Here is a 20,600-nt window from a genome sequence, read left to right as displayed (position 1 = left end):
TTACTGATTTATACAAAAAATACAATTTGTAGACCTGAGACCTTTGAAAATTATACTTGTATTAATAAGAGCAACTCTAATGTATTTACATACATATATATTTAATATTTAACTTACGCTATTGAATTTGTTTCTAATAATTATGAGTTTACAAAAACTTTTTTACAGAGACTACTAATGAAGAATATTGAAATAAGGTTAACAATGACATATTAAAAGTATACATTTATATTCAAATTGTATGGCCATATGAAGCTTATAATCAAGATTATAAGACTATTTATTATGAGGCCAACATCAGGCGAAACGTTAAGAGCTTGGATTTTTTCCGCTCTAATGGTACATGGAGCAGTTGCAGGTAATCCAGATGCAAAACGGCTTTATGACGATCTCTTGAGCAACTACAATAAATTGGTCCGGCCCGTTGTTAATACCACAGATGTTCTTAAAGTTTGCATAAAACTAAAACTTTCCCAACTTATCGATGTGGTAAGTACCAGGAAGATGTGTATAAATTCTCGTATTTTTTGTTGTTATATTTGACTACAATTTTAAATATTTATTTCACATTAATAGGCGCGAGTGTTTTCACGTTTTTCAACTATAAAATTTGTACGCCAGGAGTATTGTACTTCTGAAGATGAGGAATGATAAAACCATTCAAAAGCCAGTCAAAGCCACTTTTACTGATAGACTTGGAGCTGCAAAAATGTATAATAAATTATGCAGCTGTGCGCCGATGAAACTCTTTTTAAAATCTTTAAAATCTGATATTTTTCTGCATTTATACCCGATACTCAAAATGAGTATGGGCGTATATTAGATTTGTGGTGAAAGTGGATGTGTGTAACGTCTAGAAGGTAGCGTTTCCGACCCCATAAAGTTTATATATTCTTGATCAGCATTAATAGCCGCGTCGATTGAGCCATGTCTGTCTGTCCGTCTGTCCATCCGTCCGTCCCTTTGAGCGTCTAGTGCTCAGAGACTATAAGAGCTAAAGCAACAATATTTTATTATTTCAAAAATTCGCCAAACCGCCTTCCCCCCCGCAACGAAAATGTGTGGCATCCACAGATCTCAGATTAATCTCAGATCTCTCCTATTAAGGCTAGAGCAACAAAACTTGGTATCCACATTCCTATAAACTCTCGCTGTTGCATGTGTATTTCAAAATTTCGAAAAAAATTTGGAAAGGCCTTGAGAGGGAGGGTGTAATAATGTATTTTTAAAGAATCGGGAGGTGTAGTTTTGTTTGGCCGAATTTATTCGGTACCCGTTTATTTCTGACTGATCTCAGTTCTTTGGGGCTAACTTAAATAAATAACTGGACGTTGCTTCGACAGAGAAGCCACTGCTTGAATTGTGCCCGCTACACTCAAGCGCGGTCATATTGCATTGCACTTGGAATGTGTTGGGTACTTGAGTTTATTGGCTCAACAACAGAGTGTAGTGCCCGAGTGCCCAAGAATGGTTGCTTTCCATAGTTTTGCTTCTCTCATTCTGAGGGAGGAGTGCTTAAATCTTCTTTCCCATGAGATCTATGGGAAAGAGGTCCAGCACGGTATTCAGGGCTACCCCTGGAGTAGTGCGTAGCCCGCCAGTTATGCATAGCTCTAACATGCGTTGAACTCTACTGAGTTTGTTGAGATAAGTTTATTTTTCTAGGGCTGACCACCATACTACCCTTCAATAAAGCATGATTGGTCGTATGAGCCCGCCAGTTATGCATAGCTCTAACATGCGTTGAACTCTACTGAGTTTGTTGAGATAAGTTTATTTTTCTAGGGCTGACCACCATACTACCCTTCAATAAAGCATGATTGGTCGTATGATAGCGGTGTATAGCCACCGAACTATATACGGGGTCATCCCCCATTTAAGTCCGATTGCTCTCCTGCATGTGTAAAGGGCAACTGTGACCTTCATTACTCTATCCTGTATGCTCAGTTTCCAATCGAGCTTTATGTCGAGGTTTAGGCTAAGATACTTGCCATTGTTGCTAAAGGCTAACGCTTCCCCACAGAGTTTTAGGGGAATCAGTACCGCTACTTTGTACTTCTTAGTGAAAAGCACAAGTTCCGCTTTAGGCGGGCTGACTCCCAGCCCACATTTGTCTCACCATTTGGACATCTTCATGAGAGTGCTTGTCATGCATTCATGCACACAACGTCGGCGGAAACTTAACAGAGAATGCTAGCAGCAGTTCGCTGCCACTGCCACGGCTCATAGGTGGGGCGAGAGGACTCCGCCCTGCGGTGTTCCTCTGCTTACAAATCTCCCAAGTGATGCCTCAACCGTCCTACATTGTAGCACCTGATCGGTTAGGCTCGACGTCATGGAGTCAACCCCAGGTTCGTCAGTACGCCCGTGATGGCGGTCGGAAGGATATTATTAAAGGCGCCTTCTATGTGGAGGAAGGCTTCCAGGGTGAACTCTATACAGTTAAGGGACGCTTCGATGGTCGATGTAATCGTGTGAGGGGCCGTTTCGGTTGATCTTCCCTTCCGATAGGCATGCTGAGAGTCCGAGATACTGGGCGAAATACTCTCCGTGCAATGCAGCCCCCCCGGAGCGGTTCCATCGTCTTCAGAAGGAAGCACGATAGACCAATGGGTCTGAAATCGGTGGGGGCAGTGTGCGAGAGCTTGCCTGCCTTGGGAATAAAAACCAACAAAAACCAAGTGATGTACCGTGCGAGAAGACTCCCTCGTAAATTCTTTTGAGCCAATTAATGACTTTATGTCCATCGTGAATTAGTTCGGCAGAGATAATGCCATCTGGTCCCGCGGACTTGTATGGTTTAAAGCTTTTGATCGCCCAGGAAATGTTCTCCTGGCTTAGCAGGTTCAGGATGGCATTTGAGACGACAGAAGGAGGCACAAAGTAATTGGGTCTGTTTACATTAAAGCCAGGGAAGTGGGTGTTAAGGAGAAGATTTAGCGAGTCATTGCTGGACGCTTTCTAGGACTGGTCGGCGTTCTTTAGGTAGCCCAGGGTGGATGTTGTCTTCGAGAGAGCTCTGCGCAATCGCGAAGCTTATGCGTTTTTCTCGATTTGGTTACAGAACTTACGCCATGAGGTAAGCCTTTGGCTTGCTTAAGTTCTTTATTGTAGGTGGACAGACAGGCCTTGTATTCGGCCCAGTCCTGCTCAACGGTCTCAGCCTTCGCTTTATTGAATAGTTTGTAGGAGGCTTTCCGGAGTTCACCAAGTTTTGGAGTCCACCGTTCAGGTTTCTTATGGCCTCTGTTATTGCTAGAGGGGCTGGATTTATGGATTTATCATGCAGCAGTCGGGAAAAATTTTAACAAGGTGAGTCGTGGCCTCCCTGGAAATCTCGTTCAGAGACTCTGGGAGAACACGATCCAGTTTGCCCTTCTGAGGTTCCGAAATTTAAGTGATTTCGGATTTGAGACCCACGCTCTGTCCCTCGCTGTGCTGGGTACATCTTCCTATTTAACGGCATCCAGTTTGGCCCCTTGATAGACCGTCTTGAGGGCAGTCACCGCCTTCATGGAGAGGGCTGTCACGTGATGGTGATGGCTTTCACGTCACCTTGGGCGGTGGTCCGCCATTCTTCTCCAGTTCTTAAGGTCTTGCTCTTTGCCACTTCACCTCGTGAGGGATGGCAGTATTCTGTAAAGTCATAGCCAGCATAGCTTTTACCTGCTCAAAGGAGGAGGTGGCACAAATCCCACTTATGTTTCCAGATCTACGTTTCACCATTCTGTTTTTGCCGTTTTCAAAAAAAACCTCGTGCAATTAGGGACATGCAAGGGTCATGCAACTTTCGAACACAATTACTCTGTCAGTATTGTTCAGCCCACAATCTTAGCCAATTACCTAAGACTAAAGACTATGTAATATCAAAATGTTGCATGAGGGACCAAAAAGCTGTTCTATGATGAGGTTCTTCGTTACGCCCCTTAGACAGAGGGCGTGCCTAGGGTTTCAATTCTCTTTTCACTTATGCTTCGCCTCTGAAAGCATGAAAATACTCCGAGACCTGGATCTACTGTGCTTCGGCAACGACCGTGTATTTGTTGTAGGATTCTGGGACTACTTATTTATGCAAAGGCATTAACGAATAGCAGAGTAGCAGTCTGAGCCGATGGATAGTCTAAATGAAAATTGAATTGCCGGATAACAACTGCTGGCGAATTGCACAAACCGAACTGCGAATTGCGCACGGTTACACTCAAAGAGGCTTTCTTTCGGAAACGCCGTATATTTTTTGCTGCCTTCCTCCACAGGAACGTGGAAGAAACCATTTTCTAAGTCCATGATGGTGAACACCTTCGCATTTTCCAGTTTTTCCAGCACCTCTTCAACGATTGGAACGGGAAAGCAATCTTTCAAGACCATCTTGTTCAACTGACGATAGTCCACGCAAACCCGGCTGCTCCCATCCTTTTTCTTGACAATTACTGGCGAGATTTAATGATAAGTGCCGTTTCATCCCAGCGTTGGCCCATTCATCGGGAACACTGCAGTCTGCATCTTTTCAGTAAAGTCCTGAATCATTGATTGGACGGCATCTCTGAACTGCGATGGAACATGTATATCAGTATTTGCTTCGACCACATTGTAAATACTTGTCTGTTTGGTGTCCACAGTTTCCTTCCCCGGCAGGGGAGAAAACTTATATCCTCCTGGCGTTGATGTCATTGTGAACTTGGATATAAAGTCGTATCCAAGCAACAATTCGCATCCGACGGCATGATCGGCCAACCACAAGGAATTTGTGTGCCAGACGCATTCCGTCGGTCTCCACTTCTGCCGTAAACTGCCCAGCGGAGCTTGTGATGTTGTTTCCAAGTCCCCTTAAAGTTGACGAACTGGCTGCAGATGAACACCACTCATTTTCCCGAACACGGAAATCTTTAATAGGGAAACATCTGCACCGGTGTCTATAAGCCCCTTGACTTGCACGCCGTTTATTTTTAGAGAATTCAGGCGGTTTTCCTCGCAATTTATGCCTCCTCCGTGCCTGTTGTCCCACGTTCAGCAATGCGTTTCATCTGCAGTATATAATCGTGAAAACTTTCGAGACAATTGATTGTGAATTTGCGCACTGCATAATCGCTCACACTCGAACTCCTGTTAAAGTTGGTGACGCAACTGGCCGTACTCATACATAGAGCGGCTGTACCTGCCAATTTTGCTCCGTCTTGCACGTATTTTGTTTTGTCATTTAGTCCGTATGCTTCAGCGTTTAGCTCGAAGATATTAAACCATTCCTGTACCGATATATTTTCTCCGTTGAATTCTGGAATAATTTTGGGAAAATTTTCCACTACCAGCTTTGCATCATTTTTCTTGTCTATTTCATCAGCACTTATTTTCATCGAAAGCAGTTGAACCAGCTGTTGGAGCGTCTGTGTGTTTTTTTCTAGGACTGCTGCTTCCTCGTTCGCGTTTTTCTGGCGATTGATCCGGTTTGCTCCTGATCCACTTGTGCAACCATTTTTATTGTTTGTTGTTTGTTATTGTCCTATTTTTTAATAAAAGCTTAGATCAGCTTAGTTCAACTTTTATTGATGAAGCACCATAAATTGCCAATACGAAAAGCCGGTACAACGGTCAATAGACCGTTCATTCAATAGAATGACGTCTATCAATAAGATTTTTCATGATTACATCTTTGCAAAAGAAGTGTGTTCGCGTTGGATTCCATACAATTTGAAAATCGGTGTCAATTTATGTAAGAAAATGATAAAAAAAAGATCAGGGTGCTTCAAAAGATGTTGAATATCAAGCCAAATCAATACTTTAAACGACGGTATTTTACTGTTTTACTGCGAGCCAAATGTCCAACGACGGCTGTTTTTTTTTTTTTTTTTTTGAAAACTGGCCAACGTCAGTTTACACCGAAATACTATAATCCGAAATTTTTTGACGCCGAAAGATGCAGTCTAATACTTGTTGTACAAATACTTTCTTCTGAGTGCCAAACAATAAAACCACCAAAGTGATTTTTTCATTTATAATTGAACATAAGCTCCATAAATATTTATCTTAAATAACAAATTGTTTACTATTTCCTTATAGAACTTAAAAAATCAAATAATGACTACCAATCTTTGGGTGGAGCAGGTAAGCTTTCTTTTATTCTTGCTTGGATTAATAATTGAAGGTTTCATTTCTATACTTAAAATCTTGAATGTGAATTTTATATCTCGAAGATGTTCACCTAAAATTTCCATGTTAGCTATTAAACTGGATTTGAGGTACCGAAATCCATAGTTTTTATACCCGATACTCAAAATGAGTATAGGGGTACATTAGATTTGTTGTGAAAATGGCACCACATAACAAAACGTGGATCTGGTGATTGCCGAATCTGGATCAGATCCGATTATTTTTATAGCCAAAAGGAACAAATCAATTTGCAGTGGCTACGCAGCGCCCGATGACGACGGATTTTCTGTCTCTCAATGTACGCGTCGTCTGCCGGTGGAGAGCCATACTGACTAAGCATCGGGTATAATAGTAGAGTTGCGGTGGCAGCAGCAACTCTCAACGTTCCCCCTCGTTTTTTTTAGTGATTAGTAATAATTAATTACGAATTAATTAGTTTAAGCTATTATCTTAAGCTTTGCCATGAAATAGTAACCCAAAGTTTGATACGTTTCCCTGCCCGCAACGGCCACAGATAATTTGTCTCGAACCGTTGTGGCACCACTGGTGATCTTCCCTCTTCTGCATTGTAGCACATGGTGTCAAGAGCTATCACATCCCACCGTCTCTTCCTTTTCTTCGTCTCTGCAGGTGTCTATGGTCGGCTATGTTTGCCGAGTTATGCGATACTTATTGCCACCTATGTATGGTATATTATTGTATTGTATTGTTATTTTAACATAAGCTTACAAGTGGCCATTGCGATACGAATATCCTATTTATCTTGGGAAAGTTGGATTGTAGTAGCAGATCAGGCCACTCGTCTGCTATACAGTTGCCCTCAATGTCCTGGGGACCCGGGACCTATATAAAGCTGACAGCAAAATCAGCCCTAGGCAGAATTAAACAACTATTAGTAAAACAGTCTAAGACTACAATCAATTTACTCAACATGATATTGATGTTAGTAAATAAATAATGAAAGTATATCTTCGTATAGTCACATGGAATGCCAATGGGCCTTCCAACCATCGCTTTCTTTATTAAAACCAACAACATTGATAAATTACTAATTTCAGAAACACAATTCACAAAGAAAAATTATATAGTCATTAATGGGTACGATATCATAAATGCTAATCACCTATTTGGAAGAGCACATAGTGGAGGGGGAATGTTGTGAGTCGCTGCTACGGTCACAGTATAAATACTAGAAACCAATTATTTTTAAAATCACACATTTGTAACGCTTTTTCGTTTATTTTGACCACTAACCATACAGTATATAGATTTGCCAGTTCATACTAGAATGTGTCACACGCTGGATTACCAGTTTCAAAACCCCAGAGACTTCGGCTCTGGCGTTCGGATACTGACGCGACATCATGAGAGAGCGCAGAGGGAACATCTTTGCATGTGTTAGTACACACGCAATATGTTTCGAGAAAAATATTTGTTGGAAGCCTTTTTTTGTTTTCAGAGATCTGATGCTGGTGCTAATTTCTGTTTTCTGGTGTACCTCCAGCATATTTGAATGTGCACACGCATTCTCACGTACTTTGGGTGTGTGTTCCAGCATTGCTGGCCGCTAGAACTGAAATTTAAGTTTGCTTCTTGTTTTGGGTATTTTGATGAACTAACCTACCGCCACAGAATAAATGAAGAATGGGCAGGGGGTGGGGGTATGGTACACTAGGGCGCGAGAAATAAAATAAAAGCTGTTATTTGTTTGATTTGTATTTAATTTCTTTATGTCACTAGATTTAAATATCACCCCGACTTGACTATGTCTGCTTGTCTCAAACGGAACTGATTTCTCTATTGTTGGCTAGTTTCCATGATCCCTTCTCTTGGAGCTCTCGACTTTGGCTTCGAGCGTTGCGTTCCTCGGCTGCATCTTCGTGTCGGTGGCCTACGTGCCTGGATAGCCGCTGCTGGCGATCGGTGTTGCATTACTTGAGAGAGCTAGGAATGTGATACTCTTTGGTTTTACGACTAGCTCTGATTGGTCGTCATGAGTGGCATGATTCTAAAGAATCATGAATCAATGGGGTACATTGTTTATATTAGTGGACTCTAGGTTGGAGTGTGGGAAGAATCAGTTATTGATTCTTGAAGGGTGTCCTGTTACTTTTGTGGATGGGGTGGGTGAATTGGACATAAACATAATGTGTATGTGAAGTGGAGAATTCTGGATATGTCACTCCCACAAAGTTTGTTATTAGCCTGTCCCTAGGCGATTACCCTCGGGTATAGTGACGGGGTGTCAAGTATGAGAGTTGAGGTCGGTTCTTCTTCCTCTTTTATGGTTTATGCATTTTACAGTGAATGTCTTAGGATGTTTCTTAAATTTAATGGCTACATGTGCAATTATAATTATTATTGTTATATTGAATGCAATTATAATTTTTATTTGTAATACATTATACAATTTTGTATGTTCTATTAATTTTTCTTTTGCCTGTACATAAGACAATGGTTTCAATCTAGTTATGTTATTACTAATTTATTTGGTACTTGGAAGGTTCCATGTTACCAAAATGTTTGGTTCTATATACTTTACTTGAATGTTCTTATATGTTTTTGTATAAGGGCATTTTGCAGGTTTTTGTTGTATGATGCCATTTATGCAATCGTCTTTTATTATTTGTCTAGTGTCTTTATCGAATACATTATTTTTAATAATGGAATTAATATTGGAATAATTTAAACTATTAATATTTCATTAGAATCTACTTTTAGCCATGTTGAAGTTTTGATGTGTAATATTTTCTCAGAATGTATATGTTTCAGATTATCTTGTTTTAATAATTTTGGGTTGAATATACCAAGTCTAGATAGCTGCCATAGATACCCAACTCTATATCCTCAAAGTATTCTGTGAAGTGTTGGAGGTTAAATATCAAAATTTTTAATTGTTGGTTTTTTTTTCTTCGTTTAAATTATTTATCGCCTCAAGTCCTTTGTTTATCGTTTCTATTACTAGGTTTAACTCATTGGTTTGGATGCTGTTTTTGGCTAGACTGTCTATTTTGTTTTCTAGTTCTTTCCTATCTTCTTGGTCCAATGTTCCAAATAAGTATTTATAAGCTGTACCGACTATGTTTATTAGTCCTCTTTTACTGCGTTTGGCTATTTTCAGCCCGTTTATTTCCCTTGTGAGCTTGTCTACTAAATATTGTATTTGAATTACTTCTTTGAAATTTTTAGCCTTTTCTATAAGGCTTGCATAAGTTTCCTCAGTTTTTGTTATGTTTACTGTAAGGTAGTGATATTTATATTTATATATATTATTTATTTCGTTCCCCTCGATGTCCCTGTGGCCGGGGACCCATATAAGGAAGAGATCTAGCTGCTCTGCGATCTCGTGCAGAGACCTGCGGCAGTCATTTGCAGTCGCTGAGTTCGACGATATTGAGCCTAGAGCTTTAATAGCCGCTTGGCTGTCCGAGAAGACGCACACTAAGTGCGTGTCTAGACGTAGTTTGGAGACGATAGAAATGGCCTCCTTGATGGCTTCAATCTCCGCTTGAAACACACTACAGTGGTCCGGGATCCTGAAGCAATGACTGATATTCAGCTCGCTGCAGTAGACTCCGACTCCCACGCGGCCGTTTAGCTTTGAGCCATCAGTGTAGAAGTGAACCGCATTTGCAGGTCCTGGTTCGCCCATCTCCCAGTCCTCCCTAGGTGGGATTGATACCTGGAAGGGCGTCGAGAGGTGATCACTAGGAATACAGTAATCTGTCCTCTCTGGTAATTGCGGGAGTCTCATCAGGAGTTCCGAGTGCCCAACCGCGGACGCCTTCCACAGTCTGGCTTCACTCATTCTAAGTGCGGAAAGTGTTGCCACCTTCTTTCCCATGAGATCTATGGGGAGGAGGTTCAGCACAGTATCCAGGGCTTCCCCTGGAGTAGTCCCGCCAGTTATGCATAGCTCTGCCATGCGTTGAGCTCTGCTGAGTTTATTGAGGCATGTCCTTTTGTCTAAGACTGGCCACCATACCACCACTCCATAGAGCATGATCGGTCGTATGATGGCGGTGTAAAGCCACTGAACTATATAGTGGGTCATTCCCCATTTTAGTCCGATGGCTTTCCAGACATCTTCATGAGTGTGCTTGTCAGGCACTCACACAGCGTCTGCGGGAAATTACCCGAGAACGCTATAGCAACATCGTCCGCATACGCCGCCACGCGGCAGCCACCCCCCTCTATCTCCCGCAGCAGTTCGTTCACTGCCACGTTCCATAGGAGGGGCGAGAGGACGCCACCCTGCGGGGTGCCTCTACTGACAAACCTGGTGGAGACTGACGTCCCCAGTGATGCCTCAACCGTCCTGCATTGTAGCATCTGATCGATCAGGCTCACCGTCCGGGAGTCAACCCCAGTCCGTGATGGCTTTCGGGAGGATGTTATTAAAGGCGCGAGTCTGAGATTAGACTAGGCGGAATATTTACCGTGAGATGCATCCCCAAAAGCCGTTCCATCGTCTTCAGAAGGAAGGACGATAGACTTATGGGTCTGAAATCTTTGGGGACAGTGTGCGAGGGCTTGCCTGCCTTGGGGATGAAGACGACTTTGGTATGAAACCAGGTTTCCGGGATATATCCATGGGAGAAGATTCCCTCGTATATCCTTTTGAGCCAATTAGTGGCTTTTTGTCCAGCGTGAATCAGTTGGGCAGGGATGATGCCATCTGGTCCCGCAGACTTGTATGGTTTGAAGTTTCTGATTGCCCAGGAAATGTTCTCCTGGCTTAGCAGGTTCATGATATCAGTTGAGGCAACGGAAGGAGCCGCCATGTAGTATGGTCTTTTTTCATCGCAGCCGGGAAAGTGGGTGTTAAGGAGAAGATTTAGCGACTCATTGCTGGACGTTGTCCATGATTGGCCGGCATTCTTCAGGTAGCCCAGAGTGGGTGTAGTCTTCGAGAGAACTTTGCGCAAGCGGGAGACTTCTGACGTATTCTCAATATCGCTACAGAACTTACGCCATGAGGCGCGTTTGGCTTTCCTCAGTTCATTATTATAAGTTGACAGACTGCCCTTGTATTCGGCCCAGTTCCGCTCAATGTTCTCAGCCTTAGCTTTGTTAAAGAGTCTCCGGAAGGCTTTCCGGAGTTCCCTCAGTTTCGGATTCCACCATTCAGGTTTCTTCCGGCCTCTGCTCTTGCCAGAGGGGCACGATTTATCGAGCGCCTCATTGCAGGCGTCGGTAAATAGTTTAACAAGATGAGTCGTGGCTTCTTTGTAAATCTCCTCCTCAAGTGGAGTCTCAGGGAGAACACGACAGAGGTGGTCTGAGTACCGAATCCAGTTTTTCCGCCTAAGGTTCCGGAATTGAGCTGGTCTCGGTAGTGAAAAAGAGAAAACGGTTTCCACGTACCTATGGTCCGAGAAGGAGTGCTCTGCCAGGACCCTCCAGGATACGATGTTCCCATGTAACTCATGAGAGGCAAGTGTGAGGTCCAGGACCTCCTTGCGGTTTTTAATAATAAAGGTGGGATCACTGTCCCGGTTTAATAAGACCATCTGAGTGGTCAGTGCTTCCCCACTGACAGTGATGTGCATTGGTGTCGCACGTCACAATTAGGCAGATGTCCTTGGCCAAACAGTCTGCGATTAGAGCCCGGAGAGGCGCGTGTGGAGGGGTGTCTGGTTGATCATGACCCATGTATGCGGAGCAGATCATCAGTGAGAGCTCCTGGCCTTCGAGGCTCACTGCTGTTTGGTCTTCATTGCTGAAATTTGGGAGCAAAAATAAGTGCAAATCTCTTTTTGCAAGAATGCAGGTGCGGGTTTTACCTGCGGTGTCAGCTACGTATAGCTTATAGTCAGGAGTCCTCAGACCAGAGACCCTGTTTCCGAGGATCCAGGGCTCCTGAATGAGGACTATGTCGGCTCCACCCTTGGCTAGGTGAAGCAAGAGAGCAGCGCATGCTGCCGTACATTGGTGGAGGTTAATCTGCAAAAGTATCAGTGACATTCCTGAGGTTCACCTCCACCATTGTTTTGTCGTGGTCGCTCTCCGAAGAGTCCAGCTCCTCCCCGACCCCGATGTGCATGAGATCCCTAGTAATATCGCTCACGTCTGACACATAACCATCTAGGATGTCATCGGAAACCACTTATGTCACGTCCGATACCGACCCAGGCTTGTTCTCTATGCTAGGGAACTCCGGGGGCTCCAGGTCTGGCTCGACCGTCGGTTGCATGCCCTACCATATAATTAACTTGGTACTCTTTTTCTGGTTTCAGGGACTTGTTGAACGACTTGAAATTTTTATTTTGTATCTGCACTATGTTATCTCTGGCTATCTTGCGACTTTCTTCTCCTGCTGCAGCTCTAAAATATACTGTTCCTCTACAAGCTTTTCTAAGTCACTGTCCTGTTGTTGTTTTCGTCGTTTGCTGCTTTCCTCTACATTCGCATTGTGGACGAAAACGAATAATGTCGTTCAAGTCTCCCTTGCTTTGTAGATTCCTTCTTTGCGTCGTCTTCGTTCGCAGGGTATACAAGCCGCACGTGGCCGTGCGAAGTGCCTCTGTTGTTGCTTCGTCGTTTGCTGCTTTCCTCTTTTCTGCACGTTCGCAATCTGAACGTCTCTTCAGTCCTCTTTGCTCTGTACTTTCGTCGTTGGCTTTTCACTCTTTCCCGTTTTCATTGCTCTTTTGACGAAAACGAATAATGTCGTTTTGCGTCCTCTTTCCGCTTTATTTTCGGGTCAGCGTTTATTTTGTAGGCTCGTCGTTTTGTAGCCCTGTAGCTCTTCGTCGTTAGCTACCTCTGCTCTCTGAACTTTGACGAAAACGAATAGTGTCGTTTTGCTTCCTCTTTCCTCGTCGTTTTCGGGTCTGCGTCGTTTTGTAGCCTCGTCGTTTTGTAGCTCTGTAGCTCTTCGTCGTTAGCTACCTCTGCTCTCTGCACTTTGACGTTTGCCTTGCTCTTTTGACGAAAACGAATAATGTCGTTTTGCATCCTCTTTCCTCTTTATTTTCGTTTCTCACTGCCGCTTCTCGGCATCTGCTTTCGTCTTCGTTGCTTCGTTGGTCGTAATTTCACAATTTTGCGCAAAACTTGATGGTATTGGCAACTTGTACACGAATACACATTCACTTGAGGTTCTTTCCCGGACGAGCCCCCAAATTGTAGGGATCCTTGGTGAGCTCCCTACAAGTGAGTAAGAATCCGCTCCAGAAACTCCATCAAATATAAGCCACACGTCGTTGTATTGTCTTTATTTTAATAAATGGTTACAATAAGTTTCTTTTTCTTAACACGTTCTTCTCTGCACGTCTACTCGCTCCCGCAGTCGAACTCTTACTTAGCTATAGATATATCTTCCTCTCATACCCTTGACTATCCCTAGCGATAGATCGATACTCATTAAAGGGCTGCCAACCCTACACACATTATAAATACATATGTCTTTATTCTTCTCTAATTCTCGGGAATAAAAAAGAATAAAGAAATAGAATGTAAGTCCGTACTATAGAATTACTATAAATTAAATTGTTATAATCTGCGGTGGGCACGAAATTTCAATTTGTGATCATTCAGCATCAAAACAAACAAACAAAAAAAGCAACAAAAAGTAACCCTTATTTGCGGCCATACCATGAGCTTTGACATTAACATGGAGATGTCCTAGGGCATAGTCGATGACATTGTCATCGAGCATTGCCGAAAAATCATGCATTTTATAAGTGATGCCCGTACTGCAGGGTATTGTGTCTTTACTGACACATGCAAAGATGTTCTCTCTGCGTTGGCTCATGCTGACGCGGCGGTAGCCAAACGTCACACCCGAACCCCATGGGACTCAATAGTCTGTGTTCGACGTGCGACAAATTCGTTCTATGAGCTGGCTCATCTACTTTATGGTTCATCTATACTGTCTGGTTAGTGGCTTTTTCAAAGCTCACAGGATCCTCAATAGACCAGTAACTGTGCTGTATTAAATAAAGCTTTAGACCTTTGAAAGTTGCTATAACGCGAAAGGAGTGCTATGCTCCTCCTAGAAATATTCATAATACCCTCTGCCAAAAAATAATAATAATCTCCTTATTTCGCTTATAAATTTCACTCTAATCTTTTGTAATATATCTTAAATTTATAGTCATGGTATGATTACAAACTGCGATGGGAGCCAAAAGAGTATGGAGGAGTTCATATGTTACATGTACCATCTGATCATATTTGGAGACCGGATATCGTTCTCTATAATAAGTAAGTAAGAGAGATGTAAATAACATTTCAATAATACTTTTACTTTAGTTTTATGAATTGGACATTTATTTTTAAGTTTGTTGTACGTCATAGATTAAAAGTTCAACAAAAGATCAAAAAGTCTTTGAATATAATGTCGTCCAACCGTCGTAAAATTGTCTACTAGTCTGAAACACTAAATCTCCAAAGAATGGGGAAAAGTTCATATTAGGTATAATTATAGGGAATACAAAAAATTATAAAATAGAAGGCTATTCAAAATTAGCTTAATTATATATTTAGATAAGACTTATTTAATATAAGATTGGAAGCAGTCTGCCAGAAGTCGATTGGTTTAATTCACTTTGGAAATGAAGTAAACCCCCTTATCTTTTTATCTTTCATATCTGACTTTGAAATCGGGTTGAGAACTCCAACTGCACATTAGGGAATTGCGAAAAATACTTTCTGTCGAGTTTTGAATGATCAGTAACAATTGCCTAGAAGTGGTTTGTGTAGAACCAAAATTACACCAAACTATAAATAAAAGCACTTGTTGTTAGAAAGTATACATTTTACAAATTTCTAATTCCTAGATAGTTGTCAAAGTAGTTCCACCGAAAATACGTTGTGAAATTCACAACAAACTCCTGACTTACAAATTAAGATACGCTCAAGCCATACACATATTACAATACCCCTACACTTCAAAGTAACTGTTTAACCAACCAAAGAAATAATAACTGTGCTACAGAAAAGTAGTACTGTACTATTTCACAAAGAAACCAACATATAACCAACCAATATAACAATCGGACTTAAGCGTCAGACTCTCCAACTACAAAATTTATAATGACGTATGGCGTATACTGTATGTAAGATAGATTAGGCTCGGCGATATGGACATGTCAATGAGCTGCAACATTAACTCAGAGTTTCTACAAGTGAAACAATTTTGTTCAGCCACACGAAGTGATTGGTTTGCGCCGGTTCGAAATGAACGGGTAAAACAAAAACACCCAAGAAATCATACATGGTTGCTTATGAGCGTTCGTTGCTCATGAGCTCTACCCAAAGCGGCGGTTCGGGTTCAGGTCCATTTTCTTTTTGCATGAATATTTTTCTTCCACCTTGCGTGAATTTTTGGTGGGCGTTTGTATCAAAGTATATACGATTTATAATGGATATCAATTCAAAAATTGTTTCTGAACATATTACGAGTGCCACATACACCCTGCCTGGTGAACATTCGACAATTCTGTGCTGCTTCGTATTTTGCCGTACGTGCTCAAATGTGTTAAAAAGTACACTGCAAGATAGCCATAGAATTTGATAGCCATGAAAAATTGAAAACATTGAAAAATACACAACGTGGGTTATTGAACACTGCCATATATTTGTATAGTACAAATAAAACAAATGTTTAATTTTCAACCCTTTAAAATAAATTTTCTTTGTCAATCAATCATTTCTTGCTTTCACTCTTAATGAATTCATGTGCAAGAAATCCAAAGTCAAAAATGTTCACGCTTTTTCGTGACATTGTCCACTTTGGTAACAATCATACTATTCGGATATACTTAATGTAGCTAAACAATAAATATTTACACCTTGTGAACAGGCTGCTGATAGGCAGCGAAACTTTTTAAATTAAAGAGTAAACCAAAAATAATTTTTATTTTTTTATTTTACATTTTTTTTATTAACTGCTTTTTTACTTATTTTAAAAATAAAATAGTTTCAATTTAAAATATTCTGAATGAAAATAATTATTTCAATTATACGGAGTATGTGTACCTAAAAAAGAGATATGTTATTAAAACAATCTAATTTACAAACTGCACAAGCAAAACAAACAATATCCAGAAGAAAAGACTTATATCGTATCCAGTGGAAGACTTTGGAACTTTTGAGTTCCACTCTACTAAAATTTAAAGAGTTGCTCGACAGTGTTAAAACCGACTGCAAGGTCATAACACCATTTTCCAATACAGCACAAGACAAAGAGCACAGGATACAAAAGCGAATAATATTTTGCATGGATCCAAAAAAAAAAAAAATTATTTTATATAGAAATTGGCTTGATAGCTTTATAACTTTTTGTTTGTTTTTTTTTTTGTTACGATAAAACTAATACTTTCTTTAATATTATAAAATGGATCGATGGTCATGGTATGGATAGACAGAAAAATGTGTTTTTTTGTATTGCAGAAGATTTATGACCCAGTTTGTACCAGTTGGAAAGCATACATGTGATCTTTACTGGCTAGCCTGCTGGTGAGCATGCTAAGAGATATCCTTACGGGGAAAAATAATAAATTGAAGTAAGCGAAATATATGTATGCCTTAGTTTGGCTTTCTAGTCGTGCTGATAGCAGAGCAGCGGCAGAGATGATCGACTTTTACACTTTTGAAATCCAAATTTGCTAGCGAGTTGGAATGCCCAGTGCGCCCAGCTAGTTAGATTAGCTAATTTTAATGTTAAACTGAAACAATCGATCATTTCTGTCTCGGCGCTGCCACCCACCAGATTGGAACAAAGCCTTCCAACACGAATATCCGGTTACCTTAGCAACTTAGGACCTGCATCTGTTTACATTAGGGATGCGTTAAAGCGTTTAAAAAAAACGCAGTTTTTGTACATAAAGCATAAACCTAGTGGTATCAAGAATTAACGTTACAATTCAACGTACATATGTACATAATATGTATTACATATATATGTATGTAGGTGCCTTTTTTCAAAATATTTTTTGCCTCTTTCTGCCTATCAGCGCAACTATCACCACTAGTAAGAAAAAAAACAGATCTAAAAATAAAATTATGGCCTCTAACCATTAAAGGAAAAAGGTAAAAATAGACATACCAGGTATGCTCCGGTTTTCACTTACTTTTGCGTTTTCAACCAAAACGGTCAGTTTTATTTTTTAGGTGCTCACGTTTTCGCACATTTTTAGTTTCTTACGACCTGTTAACGGCACAATTTTTATTTAATGTTATTAGTGTAATACAATTATGTGTAAGAGAGAGCATAAAATCTCCTGTTATTGGTAACAGAGATTTCATTTCGATGTAACGATAACCGAATCTGGCTCCGGCGGCTGGCTGTTATGTTAGTAAAAAACATGTAAAGTGTTGTTGCCCTGACCAATTGTTTTAGAGTAAAATTTGAGGGCACAACCTAAGTTGATCTGTTAAAAGTGTCAATTATAATGCATCAATTAGTGATTTATAAATTATTTTCTTTTAATTAAGATTTGTTTTGTTGTTTTGATTTTGAAAACGGAAAACATTTGCGTTGTGCGAAAACGGGAGCCCCAAATTGTAGGGTTTTTTAAAACAAAAACAGAAAGTTTTTGCGAAAGTGACAACTGGAGCCTGCCAATGTCCTTAGACATTATTTAAATGGAGTTAGTAAAAGTTCCCATTTCTACAACGAAAACATAAAGTAAATAAAATCATTGAGTTTTACAAAATTTTGTTTATTTCTTTCCGTGTCATCAAACACACAAATCTCATAAAGTAATAGTGTGCGTTTGCGAATATAAACGCATATTCTGCGTTATTGCATTTATTCTGATATCAATAGAAAACTCGCGTCAGTATACAAAGGCAATGAGACAGCGAAATGTAGAGCAAAGAAAAAAACGATAATATTGATACCTTCAAGTTATGATCAATTTGAATAATTTTCTCATCACGATTTTTGTTTATTTTATTCAGCCAGCATCCATTTTTCACTTTCACAAAATTTTTCCGATTTACTTTTACTCCCGTTTTCACTATCCTCAAGATTTCATACTTTTCAAAACGGAATCATTTTCCTCGACGAAATGAAAAGTAAACGGCTTTTGCCAAATGAAAATATATATGACTTATTGATGCATTAACATAAACTTAACACCTATATCAAGTCAAATTGGCTTGCGCTTTCTTTGTAAATACATTTTTCTTAGCCCAAACTAAAATTTGGCTCGTAAACAATTGGTCAGGGCAACCACTTTTATCTTTTTGGTCCAAGCAGCTGAATCAGTCCGATTTGGTTAAGGGAACGTTGGCAAGCACAATTATGCTTGTAACAGCACAGACTTTGCTTAAAACACGAACGTAACAGAACATCTGGGTAAGGAAGACTGTTTCCTGTCATATAAGATTTCTTGATGTTCTTAACTTGCGTACTTTCTGCCGTCTTTTTGCTTCAAAACAATCAATTGAAAAAAAATCCTTTTTATCACGCTGTATATTTTCAAAACAACCAGGTCAGCTCTTTTTGTTTACCAGAACCGAGGAGAAAATTACACATATCGATGCCAAAAATTTGTGAAACCGGGAGCTCCTTAAAACGAAAAGTAAACGTGTTGGCTGAAAACGTAATCCGCAAAAGTAAATGAAAATCGGAGCCTGGCTGATTATTCTGTTTTTGGATGTGTATGTGACTCTTATAAGAGTATTCGACCGGTGTCTTTGATACAAATTTTACTGAACGTTATCAAGTATGGTCATTTCCGTAATTGCATCGCACGGATCACTGTTCAACATTTAAATTCAAAAAAGTTAAAATAAAACGGCAGCTTAATTTATAAGTTTGATTTTACCAATTATTTGTGCAAGGTTGACTTTAAAAAATATTTCGTTTTCAAGACAGTTTTAAGAAACCAAGGATTCGTACGGGACAAAAAATTAAGCTGTCGTAAGCAGAAAGCGAACTCGTAAGGCAATATTTTAATGTGACTAAGCTTAGAATATTTTTCATTGGTATAAGTCAAATTTTTGTTGTATTATTTTATACTTTTTTTTAATTTAATGTTAAACCCGGAACATATCTGACAAGATCAAAAATTTCTTGGGTTAATACATGTTAAAAAATAATCCCTTATATGCTCTGCACACTAAGCACATCTCGAGGAAACGGTGGGAATTTTTGACAGATGTTAATCGGTGTCTATGTTATTTGCTATACTAAAACAATACATATGTGTACAATAAACTTTATTCTTTGGACTCCCTTACAAATTGTAGCAGCTCTGTTTGAAAGTTGGTTTGGCCTGGGCTGCTCGCAATTCAATGGAGTATCTCTCGATCGGTTTCCTGCTGCTCCATCTGGATTTTCCAGATTAATCCGCTTCAATGCGGCACTTTGGTTGATGAAAGAATAATAGAGCTTCAGCTGGATCTGTCCTGGTCGACATTAACGGAAATGTTTCGGAATTTTTGTTATTTATATTTTTAATGGCTGCAAAATAATAATCAATACTAATCTACCACACACTTCTGCTTTCTCCATTTTATATTGTTCCTGGTTCATTTGTGTTTTTTTTTTTTAATATGTCTATGCGCGAACTATTTTCTATTAAAATTCATTGTTTTTTTCGCATATAAACGTGACGATTAGGCACATCCAAGATGGATCGAAGCCGTCGACAGATCTTTGTCTAGCTCCATAAATGGCTTTGAAGCCCAATGGATATGACAAGGGCTCATCCATGACGAGCTGATACGTGACTATGTCAAATTAAAGACTTATGCCATCTTTTGGGAATTCCCAAGACACGGAGGTGTCTGCGATGGTAATTGTCTATGAAGACAAACGTTAAATGGTGATTCTTCGAAAAAATAAATGGATCACGAGCTTTATTAATCCACTGTATTAATCCGAAAGAGTCCTAAACCGGAGACTACAAGGCTTTGCTACTTATTGACTAATTTTTCATCTAAAATTGAAAACTTCTATCCTTAAAACTTGCACAAGCAGCGCGGAACCATTTAACTTCAGCTTCTGTATGTCAATCGCGTTCAGAGGTGACAAAAGATTTCTAACAAAGCAGATGCGTCTGAGCTGCACGTTCACTTTTCCACGCTGGAAAAGGGTTAAGAAAACTCGTCACAGGACACCAGCAACATTCTGGCAGAATTATATCCACTTCGTCTTGAACGTCTCATCCTAGTTAAAATTCCTCCACATTTTCTGAATAATTATTTTCGACCTTCTGAACTTTAATTTGATTAAACTAAAATTGGCCTTTGCCTGCCCAGAACTTATCTCTGCGTGGATCCCATTACCCCTTCGTAATATTGAAGCCGTCAAAAATTGCCACGACCAAGGAGTTGTGTGGATTGAGTCCTGACATCTTGAAGTCCTCTAATGAAATTTTCTCCTGATGTATTCCACAAAGAAATTTCGCAAAACAATTGGAGTCTAATGGATATGACAATTGCTTTGTACCATACGTGACTATGTCAAATTAAACACTTTGGGTACTATCTTAGTA

General features: G+C 40.2%; 1 protein-coding gene across 9 annotated transcripts in view; it reads left to right on the top strand.

Moving 5' to 3' along the window:
- LOC108156055 (acetylcholine receptor subunit alpha-like) overlaps window positions 1–20,600 on the top strand; it is a 65,555-nt gene that overhangs the window by 3,904 nt on the left and 41,051 nt on the right. For 6 of the 9 annotated variants that reach the window (XR_004472032.1, XM_033389703.1, XM_017287331.2 and 3 more), the window contains exons 2-4: window positions 169–489; window positions 6,052–6,096; window positions 14,243–14,352. Coding sequence is in view for 7 of the 9 variants with exons in the window: in XM_033389703.1 (XP_033245594.1) it covers window positions 250–489; window positions 6,052–6,096; window positions 14,243–14,352 (395 nt within the window). In the remaining 2 variants the exon portion in view is untranslated. Of the gene's footprint in view, window positions 1–168; window positions 490–6,051; window positions 6,097–14,242; window positions 14,353–20,600 lie in introns of those variants that run through there. The other 3 variants (XM_017287332.2, XM_017287333.2, XM_017287335.2) reach the window with 3 other exon arrangements.

Source organism: Drosophila miranda, chromosome 2 (assembly GCF_003369915.1).
Source record: "Drosophila miranda strain MSH22 chromosome 2, D.miranda_PacBio2.1, whole genome shotgun sequence".
NCBI lineage: Eukaryota > Metazoa > Arthropoda > Insecta > Diptera > Drosophilidae > Drosophila > Drosophila miranda.
This window is presented reverse-complemented; position numbering and strand designations above follow the sequence as displayed.